This window comes from Podarcis vaucheri, assembly GCF_965113315.1.
Source record: "Podarcis vaucheri genome assembly, contig: SUPER_11_unloc_1, whole genome shotgun sequence".
Lineage (NCBI taxonomy): Eukaryota > Metazoa > Chordata > Lepidosauria > Squamata > Lacertidae > Podarcis > Podarcis vaucheri.
In genome coordinates this window covers 483,314-496,609 of record NW_028118808.1, presented here as the reverse complement: position 1 = coordinate 496,609, position 13,296 = coordinate 483,314, and the positions used below count along the sequence as shown (strand labels likewise).

At 44.8% G+C, this 13,296-nt stretch overlaps 1 protein-coding gene across 1 annotated transcript in view; it reads right to left on the bottom strand.

The window, feature by feature from the left end:
- ROR2 (receptor tyrosine kinase like orphan receptor 2) overlaps positions 1-13,296 on the bottom strand; it is a 162,687-nt gene that overhangs the window by 16,352 nt on the left and 133,039 nt on the right. The window contains exon 5 of the mRNA XM_082242331.1: positions 9,310-9,437. Coding sequence (XP_082098457.1) covers positions 9,310-9,437 — 128 coding nt within the window. The remainder of the gene's footprint in view (positions 1-9,309; positions 9,438-13,296) is intronic.

Genomic DNA, 13,296 nt, shown 5'->3' with positions numbered 1-13,296 from the left:
GTTTCTGCAAGGGATTTGTTTATGTGTGTCTGCCCTGTGCCTTTGCCTCTTCTTTGCTCCTTCGTTTGGAGGACTTCTGGGGGACTCTGCCTTCTGTCATTGTTTTGGGGGTCGTGTGGGGCTTGGGGTTCAGCTACTGGTTGACTGTGTGACTGCAGAAATGGATAAAAGCCCCCCATCCAAACAATCATCAGTGCGTGTAAGAAAAAAACAAGTACTGCCTTATTTATTTTATAGTACAGTACATTGATTATTGCCTTCATTTTATGGATCAATGGTCTCGTTAGACAGTAAAATTCGTGTTAAATTGCTGTTTTAGGGGGTGTTTTCCATCGTCTGGAACGGATCAATCCAATTTCCATTACTTTCAATAGGAAAGTGGTGCTTCAGGTTAAGAACGCTTCAGGTTAAGAACGGACTTCCAGAACCAATTAAGTACTTAACCTGAAGTACCACTGTACTCCCCTTGATCTCTAGACACTAGACTTCTATTGATGCAGCAGCAGCAACATCTCTCTCTCTCTCTCTTGTAATTGGTGGGCTTAGAGTGAGTCTGTTTGGTCTACCTAGCAGCTCTCTCGTTAATCATCCTATTGCCTTATCCACATCACGTTCCTACACTCTTAGAATAACCCTTGAACTCAGTGGCAAAGATAGTACTGATTACTTTTCTTGGTTGGGCAGAGATTTCTTTCAAGAAGCTGAGTAACTGAACAGAGCAGTTCCCAAGAATGCCAAACCAGAGTATCACACGGCGCTTGTAGTCAGAATTTTGGGCTAGGACCAGGTTAAGTGAAAAGTGTGAGTGCACCAGAAGAAACCTGATATTTGCTAATGACTTCGGTAAGCTGCACTAAAGATTATGATGAATTACCAAAGGACTTCAAACAATGGCAAAGCATCCTTGAACAAGCCGGCCTTTAAAAAGAATGCAGATAAGAAGAAGGCCAAGATAAGTAAAGATCGTGGGCCCACTACAAAAGGAATACTTGGAAGGGAACATAAAATAGTTGAGGAATTTTCATATTTGGGATAACTGCTGCCAGAGAATTTCCCTCTTTAGCAACCCTGGATCAAAGTTGCTTGGTTGCTTGCTTGCTTGCTTCTAGTCCTTTGCCGCTTTTTATTCAAATAAATCCCAAAGTGGCTTACATAAAAATAACATAATGTGACATCATGAATACAGCATAAATTGTACAGAATACTTAACAAATCATCAGTAAAACAATCCCAAATCCCAAATACTGTAAAACAATTTCCATCTATGTAACACTATTAACAAAACAACTAAAAAATAAGCTAAACATCACAGTTACACCAAAAATCATATTATAGGACTCACAAAGTACGACAGCATTGATATCTATAAAACAATATTACAGTGGTGCCTCACAAGACGAAAAGAATCTGTTCCGCGAGTCTCTTCGTCTTGCGGTTTTTTCATCTTGCGAAGCAAGCCCATTAGCGGCTTAGCGGATTAGCGCTATTAGCGGCTTAGCGGGCTTAGCTGATAAGCGGTTTAGCGGATCAGCTGATAGGCGGCTTAGTGGATCAGCTGTTAAGCGGCTTAGCGGATCAGCTGATAAGCGGCTTAGCGGATCAGCTGTTAAGCGGCTTAGCGGCTTAGGATCAGCTGATAAGTGGCTTGGCGGCTTGGGAAAAAGGGGGGAGGGAAAAACCCCCGCAGGAACTTGCAAGACATTTTCGTCTTGCGAAGCAAGCCCATAGGAAATTCGTTATGCGAAGCACCTCCAAAACGGAAAACCCTTTCGTCTAGCGGGTTTTCCGTCTTGCGAGGCATTCGTCTTGCGGGGCACCACTGTAATGACATTAACAAAATAGCAACAAAACAAACACAAATGGTTCACGTCAGGAATAAACAGAAGGAATCTCTGTCAATAAAAGCATTGAGACTTAACTGCCTACATGTGGGAGGTCTCGGGTCATACCTGAACACACCTATTTCATCATGTGATCACATATGCAAATGTGAGTTTACAATGCAGTCAACAAGCAATTTCTGAAAGTGCAACCACAATTTGGTCACCTGCTACAATTGGGTATCTGTATACTGCTCAGGTATGGTTGGACGCGGGTGGCGCTGTGGGCTAAAGCCTCAACGCCTAGGGCTTGCCGATCGAAAGGTCGGCGGTTCGAATCCCCGCGGCGGGGTGCGCTCCCGCTGCTCGGTCCCAGCGCCTGCCCACCTAGCAGTTCGAAAGCACCCCCGGGGGCAAGTAGATAAATAGGTACCGCTTACCAGCGGGAAGGTAAACGGCGTTCCGTGTGCGGCTCTGGCTTGCCAGAGCAGCGATGTCACGCTGGCCACGTGACCCGGAAGTGTCCCCGGACAGCGCTGGCCCCCGGCCAATAGATGTGAGATGGGCGCACAAACCCCACAGTCTGTCAAGACTGGCCCGTTCGGGCAGGGGTACCTTTACCTTTACCTTTATACTGCTCAACAGTTTACATTTTACAGTTTTCTACGCCTCCAGGACAAGTTTACCAAAAAAATCCCTAAAGCTGGTTAAAGTGAAAAGATTTGTACACTTACCCCATGATAATCTACAGGAGTTGCCAGTTGCTAAGTAAGAACTGCAATACAGTGGTACCTCGGGTTAAGTACTTAATTCGTTCTGGAGGTCCATTCTTAACCTTAAACTGTTCTTAACCTGAAGCACCACTTTAGCTAATGGGGCCTCCCGCTATTGCCGCGCTGCCGGAGCATGATTTCTGTTCTCATCGTGAAACAAAGTTCTTAACCCGAGGTAATATTTCTGGGTTAGCGGAGTCTGTAACCTGAAGCATCTGTAAGCAGAGGTACCACTGTACCTCAAGGACCGCCTCTTTCCATATGAACCTACCCAGTCCCTGAGATCATCTTCTAAGGCCCTCCTTCATGTGCCTCCTCCTCAAGAGGTCTGGAGGGTGGAAACACAAGAACGGGGCCTTCTCTGCAGTGGCTCCCTGTCTATGGATTGCTCTCCCCAGGGAAGTTTGCCTGGCGCCTTCATTACACACCTTTAGGCGCCAAGCAAAAGTGTTCCTTTTTAACCAGGCCTTTGGTTGATTCGATTTACATCCCATGCCCTTTTAAAATGTGTTTTTCAGGAGGCGGAGCTGTTGAGTTGTTGTTTTTTTTATTATGTATTTTGTGGTTTTATATTTTGATTTTATTCTGTGAGCTGCCCTGAGACCCCCGGGTACAGGGTGGTATAATAATAATAATAATAATAATAATAATAATAATATTTTGTGCAGTGGAAATGGAGGATGTCTAGAGAGCTAAACAGATGGGGCATATGAATGAGAAATGTTACAGAGATAATGCCATGCAGTTATTTCAGTAATCTTCTGGACAGTGCAGTCATAGCTGTGCCAGCTGTACAAGGAAAAGCACCAGAGAATGAACCAGCTGTGGTGGGTACGATGGGAGGTTGGTCTTCAATGGGCCCCAGTGTCTTGGGTAGAGAAGAAGAAGAAGAAGAGGAAGAGTTTGGATTTGATATCCCGCCTTTCACTCCCCTTCAGGAGTCTCAAAGCGGCTAACAATCTCCTTTCCCTTCCTCCCCCACAACAAACACTCTGTGAGGTGAGTGGGGCTGAGAGACTTCAAGAAGTGTGACTGGCCCAAGGTCACCCAGCAGCTGCATGTGGAGGAGCGGAGACGCGAACCCGGTTACCCAGATTACGTGACTACCGCTCTTAACCACTACACCACACTGGCTGGGTGCTTGAAAGGAGCATATCACAACCGAGACTCAGAGCTGTCCTTGTAGAAAAATGCACGGTGCTATTTTTTGGCCAGGAATAACTCGGTGCACCCTGTTACAAGTCAGAAAATTAGATCCAGTGGTTCAGAAGGTTCATGGCTCAATACAAACTAGTTCTCTCACGTTTTGTATCTCCTGTAAGAGATGCTTGGATATGGACTCTCCTTGCTCACTACTGGCCGGTGTCTGAACTTGTTTGCGAAACATCTGGATCTGTATATGCATTGGGCAGATTAAGCAAGATATTTTTTGGCCATCAATTGCCTAGCAAATAACTCTTTTTATTAGATGACAAAACAAAGTACAGGCATTGAAGCGGAATATAGCACTCCCCTGGAAATTGGGTACATGAAGATGGAGTTTTAGCAATATATGGCAATGCACACAAGTTCTTTCCAGTGCAAAGCAGCTGATTCCAGTACTGACTTCCCTAAACAACGATAATAGATTTGCCCATGGCTCCTCTTAGAAGTACAGGAACCCATGGCAGTTTTCTTCAGTGCCAAAAGCAGTAATAAGAGATGTATTGCACAGATAAAATATACGAGTCAACTGGGCTTAAAGAAGCCATGCCACACGTTCTCAAGGGGATGGGGTATTATTATTATTATTATTATTATTATGAACTGCGGAATGGCACAGGAAGTTTAAAGACAGAAAAAAGACAAAAGCACAGCCTGTGTCTCCCCTTTCTTTGCAAAAAAAGAAAGATATTTCAGAAATGTTTCACACTTTACACTGAAGAGTTTTACTACCACCGTGCTTGAAGCAGTCTTTTACAATTAATTTTCCTGTTTGGACTGCAGATGTCACTATTTTCCATTCCCATAGCTACATGCTTCAGTGGCTTCAAGTGAAAACTAATGTAACAGTTACAAATGTAGACTTCCTTTTCTTTTTTCCTTCTAAAAAAAAAGAACTGCCAGAAAACTGATTTTTTTCTAGAACAAAAATATCTTTGTTCAAGTTCCCCCACTCTAAGATTTGCCACCTTCAGTTTGATTCTCATGCTTTTACATTGAACAGACTTTACAGTGAACTACTCATGGACCCAAAATATCTGGCGCAACAATAGGAGGGAACTTCTATACTTTCAAAACAATGCATAATAAAGAACTGTCTCAATATTACAAGTGTCCCAAATGTGCACACTTTCAGGATCCCATGCCTTCAAAAGTGTTCTCCAAGGAGGCAAGGGGACCATCAGGTAATAAGGTAAAAGTTAAAGGACCCCTGGATGGTTAAGTCCAGTCAAAGGCGACTATGGGGTTGTGGCGCTCATCTCACTTTTCAGGCCCAGGGAGCTGGCATTTGTCCACAGACAGCTTTTCTGGGTCATGTGGCCAGCAGGACTAAACCACTTCTGGTGCAATGGAACACTGTGACGGAAACCAGAGCGCAGAGAAACACTGTTTACCTTCCCTCTGGCATGCTTTCAAACTGCTAGGTTGGCAGGAGCTGGGACAGAGCAACGGGAGCTCACCCCATAGCATGGATTCAAACTGCTGACCTTCTGATCAGCAAGTTCAAGAGGCTCAGTGGTTTAGACCACAGCGCCATCCATGTCCCGAACAAACAAGCACACAATCACTGATAGGTCCACCCGTCACTGTGAGGCTCAAAGCAATGAAGATGATGCCTCCCCAGCTGTTGCCATTGGCTGTGGGTTTCTTGTGATGTCACAAAAGCACTTGGCAACTAAGTAAATATAAAGGCAGGCCAAGGGGAAAGCCCTTTTCTATTTACAGCAGGACACACCTGGTAATGGATGTGACATTCAGCACTGCCCAGGTTTCTTCTGCTTGGAGGAGGCAAAGTGGTGAATGGAAGGAGGCAATCCTCTGGCAGTGGGATGCTAAGGAGCAATAATAAGGCACATTTGCTTGCTTGAAGGCTGCTAGTATCTGTGGTTGGAAGCTGGCAGGCGTCTCATGATGGACCCAACAGCAGCTTCTGGCACAATGGGACACCGTGACGGAAATCAGAGTGCACAGAAACATCGTTTCCTTCCTGCTGCAGAGGTACCTATTTATCTACTCACACTGGTGTGCTTTTGAACTGCTAGGTTGGCAGGAGCTGGGACAGAGCGATGGGAGCTCACCCCATCGCGGGGATTCAAACCACCGATCTTCCGATGGGCAAGCCCAAGAGCCTCAGTGGTTTAGACCATAGTGTCACCCACGTCCCATCAGGCTATGCAGCTGTATGCAGCTGGAGTGCTCATTCTAGTTTTCCCTGGCTTAACTCCCAGTTTGCCTCTTCACCTGTGGAAGCTACGATGGCAAGACCGAGGAGAATGCCAGAAAGCCTTGGTTATTTCTGCAGTTCATTTATAGGCAGATGTAAGCAGCCCATTTGGATTACTGTGTGCATCTCCTGCGTTCAAGTTTGCTCATGTCTTTTCGCAGAGCACAGCTGTTCTTGTTTCTACATGTGGAGGAGCACGGTTCTCTGGATTATGGCTTATTACAAGCCCCGATAACTATGCACACTGAATCACTGGACCCTTTGTATGTAACTGCAGAGTTGTCTGAAAAATCACTGGTGTACAACAGGAGCCTGAGCCTTTGCTGTGAAAACCTATTAAATAAAAGCAAATACACACGCTACGTAAAACTCTGAATAGGAGCACAGAAGTACAGGAGCTGACTGGCACTTTGTCTCCCGGGTTTCAGACAGGAGATTTTTCAGCTCTAGCTTGGGATGCTGGGAATTGGACCTGGAACTTGGTATATGCCAAACGTGAGCTCTATCACAGAGTCCCAGGCAGAGTTCCCCAACTTATCACCCTCCAGATGTTTTAGATTCTAATTTTATCAGACTCAGCCATGTGGTCAGAGAAGATGGAAGGTTTGAGGTCTGAGTCCCAAACATCTGGTGGACATAAGGCTGGGAAAGGTGCTTCCTGGAAGAGATCCACCATAGCAAGCATTTTATTTTTTGCAGTAGACTAGAGAGGGTATATACAAATAGATAAAAACAAAACAAAAGGTTTCATAGTGAGTCCCAGTGTTGACAGGTATTTGATTCCAATTACTACTCAGGTATGTAACTTCTTTGCAAGAGCGTTGAATTAGCTGCAGAGAGGTTAAATAACATTGTATTATTATTATTAATTATTAGGTAAAGGTAAAGGACCCCTGGATGGTTAAGTCCAGTCAAAGGTGACTATGGGGTGCAGCGCTCATCTTGCTTTCAGGCTGAGGGAGCTGGCATTTGTCTGCAGACAGCTTTCTGTGTCATGTGGCCAGCAGGACTAAACCACTTCCAGTGCAACAGAACACCATGATTGAGGCCAGAGTGCATGGAAATGCCATTTGCTTTCCTGCCACAGTGGTACCTGTTTATCTACTTTAGCTGGTGTGCTTTTGAACTGCTAGGTTGGCAGGAGCTGGGAAAGAGCAACGGGAGCTCACCCTGTCGCAGGGATTCGAACCGCCGACATCCTGATCGGCAAGCCCAAAAGGCTCCATGTTTGAGACCACAGCGCCACCCACGTCCCTTTTATATAAAAATTATATACTGCTTGATTGCAAAAATCCTCAAAGCAGTTTACAAAGATACAAAAATAACATCAAGAAAAATCACAACCCTACTTTCAACCCTAAAAAGTTAAAACACTAAAACAGATTAAAATTACCTCCACTTTCTAAGCATCTAGACAGGTTGGTATTAACCTGAATGTTTTTAGCAGCGAAGGTGTCTGCGTGGTCTCAATAGGCAAGGAGTTCCAGAGAGACCAACACTGTCAACCTATGATGCTGCTTCCAATGGCTGGTTCCAGTGACACTTTTTAAGGGGAGCTGAAAGAGGAGAGTGCAAAATATGGTCTGAAGCTCAACATCAAAAAAGCTAAGATCATGGCCACTGGTTCCCATCAGTGGTCCCAAGAGTCTCTGGAGGAGACTCTTGAGAGTCCCATGGACTGCAAATAGAAGGAAAAGAAATGGCAGCAGTGAGAGATTTTACTTTCTTGGGCTCCATGATTATGGCAGATGGTGACAGCAGTCACGAAATTAAGATGCCTGCTTCTTGGGAGAAAGGCGATGGCAAACCTAGACAGCATCTTAAAAAGCAGAGACATCACCTTGCCAACAAAGGTTCGTATAGTTAAAGCCCTGGTTTTCCCAGTAGTGATGTATGGAAGTGAAAGCTGGACCATAAAGAAGGCTGATCACCGAAGAATTGATGCTTTTGAATTATGGTGCAGGAGGAGACTCTTGAGAGTCCCATGGACTACAAGAAGATCAAACCTATCCATTCTGAAGGAAATCAGCCCTGAGTGCTCACTGGAAGGACAGATCCTGAAGCTGAGGCTCCAATACTTTGGCCTCCTCATGAGGAGAGAAGACTCCCTGGAAAAGACCCTGATGTTGGGAAAGATGGAGGGCACAAGGAGAAGGGGACGACAGAGGGCGAGATGGTTGGACAGTGTTCTCGAAGCTACTAACATGAGTTTGACCAAACTGCGGGAGGCAGTGGGAGACAGGAGTGCCTGGCGTGCTCTGGTCCATGGGGTCACGAAGAGTCGGACACGACTAAACAGCAACAACAAAACAGTACTAAACTGTGATCTGCCATGGCTATCCTACCATGCTATTTGGCTACTCAAAATACAAAAGTGCCACAACTGCCCACCACTAAGAGACATCCAGGAGCCCTGCAGGGCATGATGGTGGTCAAAAATCACTGGGCAGAGGCCTTGTGGTTGGTTTGTTTTTGGAGGGGTGAGATCCTCCACAGTACCATGGCTTGTTGTTGTTGTTTAGTCGTGTCCGACTCTTCGTGACCCCATGGACCAGAGCACGCCAGGCACTCCTATCTTCCACTGCCTCCCGCAGTTCGGTCAAACTCATGTTGGTAGTTTTGAGAACACTGTCCAACCATCTCGTCCTTTGTCGTCCCCTTCTTGCTAAAGTCTGGCACCAGCCCTGCCATGGAATAATACAACGTGAGCAGACAGAAACCTCATGAAATTCATCAGTCTCCCCCTGCAACACGCAAGACATCATTCCACCTCAAGAGTTAATCCAGATACTCCAAATCACTGTGCCCTATAAGAAGCGAACAAGATCATGTTCATCAAGGTGCCATAATATGAGATAGCATCCAATTATCCATGCAGGTAGGCAAAGGTGTCTGCTTTAGGGAAATTGAAGTATCCTCTTCTTGACCTGGGATCACTGCCTCCCAACATAAGCAAACAGGTTTCTTTTTTGTGTGGACAGCTCTACATTCAGGCTAGAGTTGTACTCTTGTTGCCCTGAAGCAGGAACTAAAGTGAAGGAAGGAAACCCTTCCCCAGACATATATTAAAGCCCTGAGAGCGATTCCTTGCACTTCAAATTCCACCTCAGGAGGACTGCAAAAGCTACTGCGTAATAGGGAAAACACATTGCCGCAATTCATTCTGTGATGCAGGCTGTAAAAAGCTGTACCCAGTTTGATTTCCATTCATTACAGTGCTAAAATTGGATTTCAGGCTTTTGCGTGAAATACAATGTTTTTGGACAAGGATAGAGGCACGCAGGCTTACCAGTGATTCGGTTCTCGATTTCCCCTTGCATCTGGAGGGAATCCACGTAAATGGTCCTATTTCCAATGATGCGAGCGCAAGCAATTCCCCTGTAAGGCTGGCAAAACCCATCTTCGTGGTAATCTTCCCTGCAAAAGACAAATTGGGGAGCCTGTAAGTACTTCTGCAGATGTCTGCCTGTCCCTGATGAATTTTAAAGAAATATGTCCTTCAACAGCAGCAGAGAAATGTTAAATCTGACATTTTACATTCCTCCAGATACTGGTCTCTCACCTCATGTTTTCACCAGACAATGTTTCTGGAAACAAGAAGGGCATCAATGAACATATTAATTCAAGGAAGGAAAGGGGGGACCTTTTAAAAGTGAAAACAAGAATTATCTTAGAAATCCTATGCTAATGATAATAGGATGTGGCAGGTTATTCTATTAAAAGGCTGTCCAACTGAGACCACAATGTGTATCATGTTACACCTCATAATACATTGCTGGCATTTAACGGCATGCGATGCAATTAGGCAAGCAGTTGTTTCTCTTCTCCTGCCTCCTCCTGCAAGTCTTCATTTCCTGCAAGCGAATAGCAAAAGAGGCCTTGCCAAGATTTAATTAAAATATGGCATAATTCTGAACTATGGCTTAGATAAACAGAATGAAATCAGGGCTTAAACGTCCTTCTCTCCCACCCCCTCCTATAGATTTAATGCCAAATTCTTTTTTTCTTCTATAGAACCTAATGTATATGTTGAATTACTGTCTGGGCTGCTAAAAATCTGCTTGATGTATCCAGCTTAAATGGAGTTGCTCCAGAGTACCATTGCTAGGAAAAAAGCCATTCCTTTTAATGCTAGGGATGGCCAGTTACTAAGACTCTGAAATATATTATTATTATTATTATTATTATTATTATTATTATTATTATTATGCCCCACCCATTGGCTGGGTTTCCCCAGCCACTCTGGGCGGCTCCCAACAGAATATTAAAAACACAATAAAACATCAAACATTAAAAACTTCCCTAAACAGGGCTGCCTTCAAATGTCTTCTGAAAGTCAGATAGTTGTTTATTTCTTTGACATCTGATGGGAGGGCATTCCGCAGGATGGGTGTCACCACTGAGAAGGCCCTCTGCCTGGTTCCCTGTAGCTTCACTCCTTTGGCCCTCCAGATATTTTGGACTACAATTCCCATCATCCCTGACCACTGGTCCTGTTAGTTAAAGATCATGGGAGTTGTAGGCCAAAACATCTGGAGGGCTGCAGATTGGGGATGCCTGATTTGGTCACTACTTCATTCCCCCTGCTATTTTAGTCAGCAATTGCTTGGCTAAGCCAGACGGAAAGTCTCCTGTTCTTAAGCCAGAGCATCAACATTTGTCCTTCTCACCAAAGAGATGCAGCCCAGGAGGGATAGTATGAAGATTTTCAGCTTGTCAAATTCCTGCACCGACTTGATTTCTTAAAATGAATGTGTTAACTTTGCAGAGAAGGTCAAAGATGGGATAAAATAAATGTACGGTTTGTTGTGGCAATTAGGCAGCTGCATTGCTGTAATTATTGCTGCAATTATGGCCAAGAACAGCACTATGGTATTTGCAAGCTTTAGGTCAGCCAAGTTCATAGAAAATGATCAAGGAACAAAAATGGATGTAGGAAATGTTGAGCACAGACATCTATAATTTAATATAATGTATTTATGTAGGGTGGAATATTTTTTTGAAAACGAAGCCCTTTCTGCACATGTGGAGTTATTGTTTCCCAACAAAACTTCAGCAGAAGCACCAATTAGGGCAATTTCTCCACTCCCCGACTAGTATTCAATACACTTTACAATAACTAAAGTCATCACAGAGTGTGGCGCTAAGCAGAAAGGGGAACCGATGTAACAAAACAGGAACAGCCTCATTCCCAGTTCACAAAGAGTTCATGTACTTTTCACTTAACCACACGGTAGTGACTCAGTTTCAAACCAGAGATTGCCAATTTGACTGAGGTTAAACATGAAATGAAATCTAGACCTTTCACATCTTCAGAGCCAAAACATGGCTTAAGGGGCCACCTAGAAGATCATTTTAATTTTGTCTCGGTAATGACAAGAATTCAAACGAGTGCTTTGTGTTCAGTAACATCTACATGACGCCGCTGGGAGAGATCATCAGGGGGTTTGGGCTGGGTGTTCATTAGTAGGCGGATGATACCCAGCTCTACCTCTCTTTTAAATCAGGACCAGTGAAGGCGTTGAAGGTCCTGTGTGGGTGTCTGGAGGCAGTTGGAGGATGGATGGCAGCTAACAGATTGAGGCTGAATCCTGACAAGACAGAAGTACTCTTTCTGGGGGACGGGTGGGTGTGGGGGACTCTCTGGTCCTGAATGGGGTAACTGTGCCCCCGAAGGACCAGATGTGCAGCCTGGGAGTCATTTTGGACTCACAGCTGTCCATGGAGGCAGAGGTTAATTCTGTGTCCAGGGCAGCTCCATCTGGTACGCAGACTGAGACCCTACCTGCCCGCGAACTGTCTTACCAGAGTGGTGCATGCTCTAGTTATCTCCTGCTTGGACTACTGCAATGTGCTCTATGTGGGGCTACCTTTGAAGGTGACCCAGAAACTACAACTAATCCAGAATTTGGCAGCTAGATGGTGACTGGGAGTGTTTTAGACCACAGCGCCACCCGCGTCCCGTGTGGACAGAATGGCTCAATGGGGCTGGAACAGCCATTTCCAATCTAGCACCCTCCAGCTAATTGAGACTACAACTCCCATCAACCCCAGCCAGCGTGACCAAGCGGTAGGGATGAGCGGAGCAGGTAGTCCAACAGCATGTGAAGAACACCAGTTTGGGGAAGGCAGGGCTTGAGTAAAGCTGAAATGTCTCCAATGTACATGTAGATACCACCTTTCCTTCATGGAAGTTTAGGATTTTGCTCTTGAGATCCAGAGGTCCGGGGCATTAATCTTATCCTCTTAATTTAAAGGAAGAGCAGAATACAATTACCCAGAAATACAGCTCTAAAGGAATTACCAAAAGGGATGCTATCAGTGCCATTTAGCCTGAAATATGTTTCCTCTCAGCCTGATATATGTTCTTAACCCAGGCAAAGAGAGTCATTTGAAAGTCAAAACTGAGAATAATTCAAGCTTTACATTCATGTTACAGGATATGGGAAATCCATTTGTGAAACTACCCTTATCAGTAACTGCAGCAGCACAGACCAACTTTAAATAGTCACTGCGGGGGGCGCTTCACACATTATATCATTTTGAAAGTATAAACTTCATGTACTCCCAGGACCACTTCAGCATGCATGTTTGAAAGCTTCCCTGTAAATAGCTGTCTAGGGAAAGCTAACAGGCAGAGTTCAAACCTGAACTTCTCCCTAAAGTGCTAGCTTTCTACAAGAAGGATCTAGGGCTCTCTTTTTAAACATGGAATAGCAATCAAGCATGTGATCACCAGTCCCCGTCACACAGTGTTAGAAACTGAGATGTGAACACTAGGAGCTAAATGGCACCTTAAACCGAGGTTATGGGTGCAACAATGGACAGTCTCGGTGTGCTTTTTTATAACGAGAATACAAAGCTGAAAATGAATGAACTGCAGCTAAAATATTATGTTCATTTTCCCCATGGTCTAGTCCTTCTCCTGCCCACCCCCCTAATATTCTTCAGCGGGTCTCTCCTTTCCCTCCACACTGCATTGTTAATCTGAAATCTTAGGAGCCATACTGCAGCCAGAGCTCAGAAACTGCTCACACTAATAAAATTCCCTGTTGCAAAATGCACCTAGAACAATGGGAGTTCTGAACACTGCAGGGTACGAAGGATTCTGCTTTGAAGGCAAACCATGGTTTGGGGGCTAGCCATGGTTTGCCCAGTTTGAACACTGTTACTAAGCACAGAAAGTAAATCAAGCAAAAACTGGAAGCTCCAAATATTTGAGTGTGTAAGGGGAGCAAGAAGGCGCAAACAAGCCAAACACCTGTTCCTGGCGATC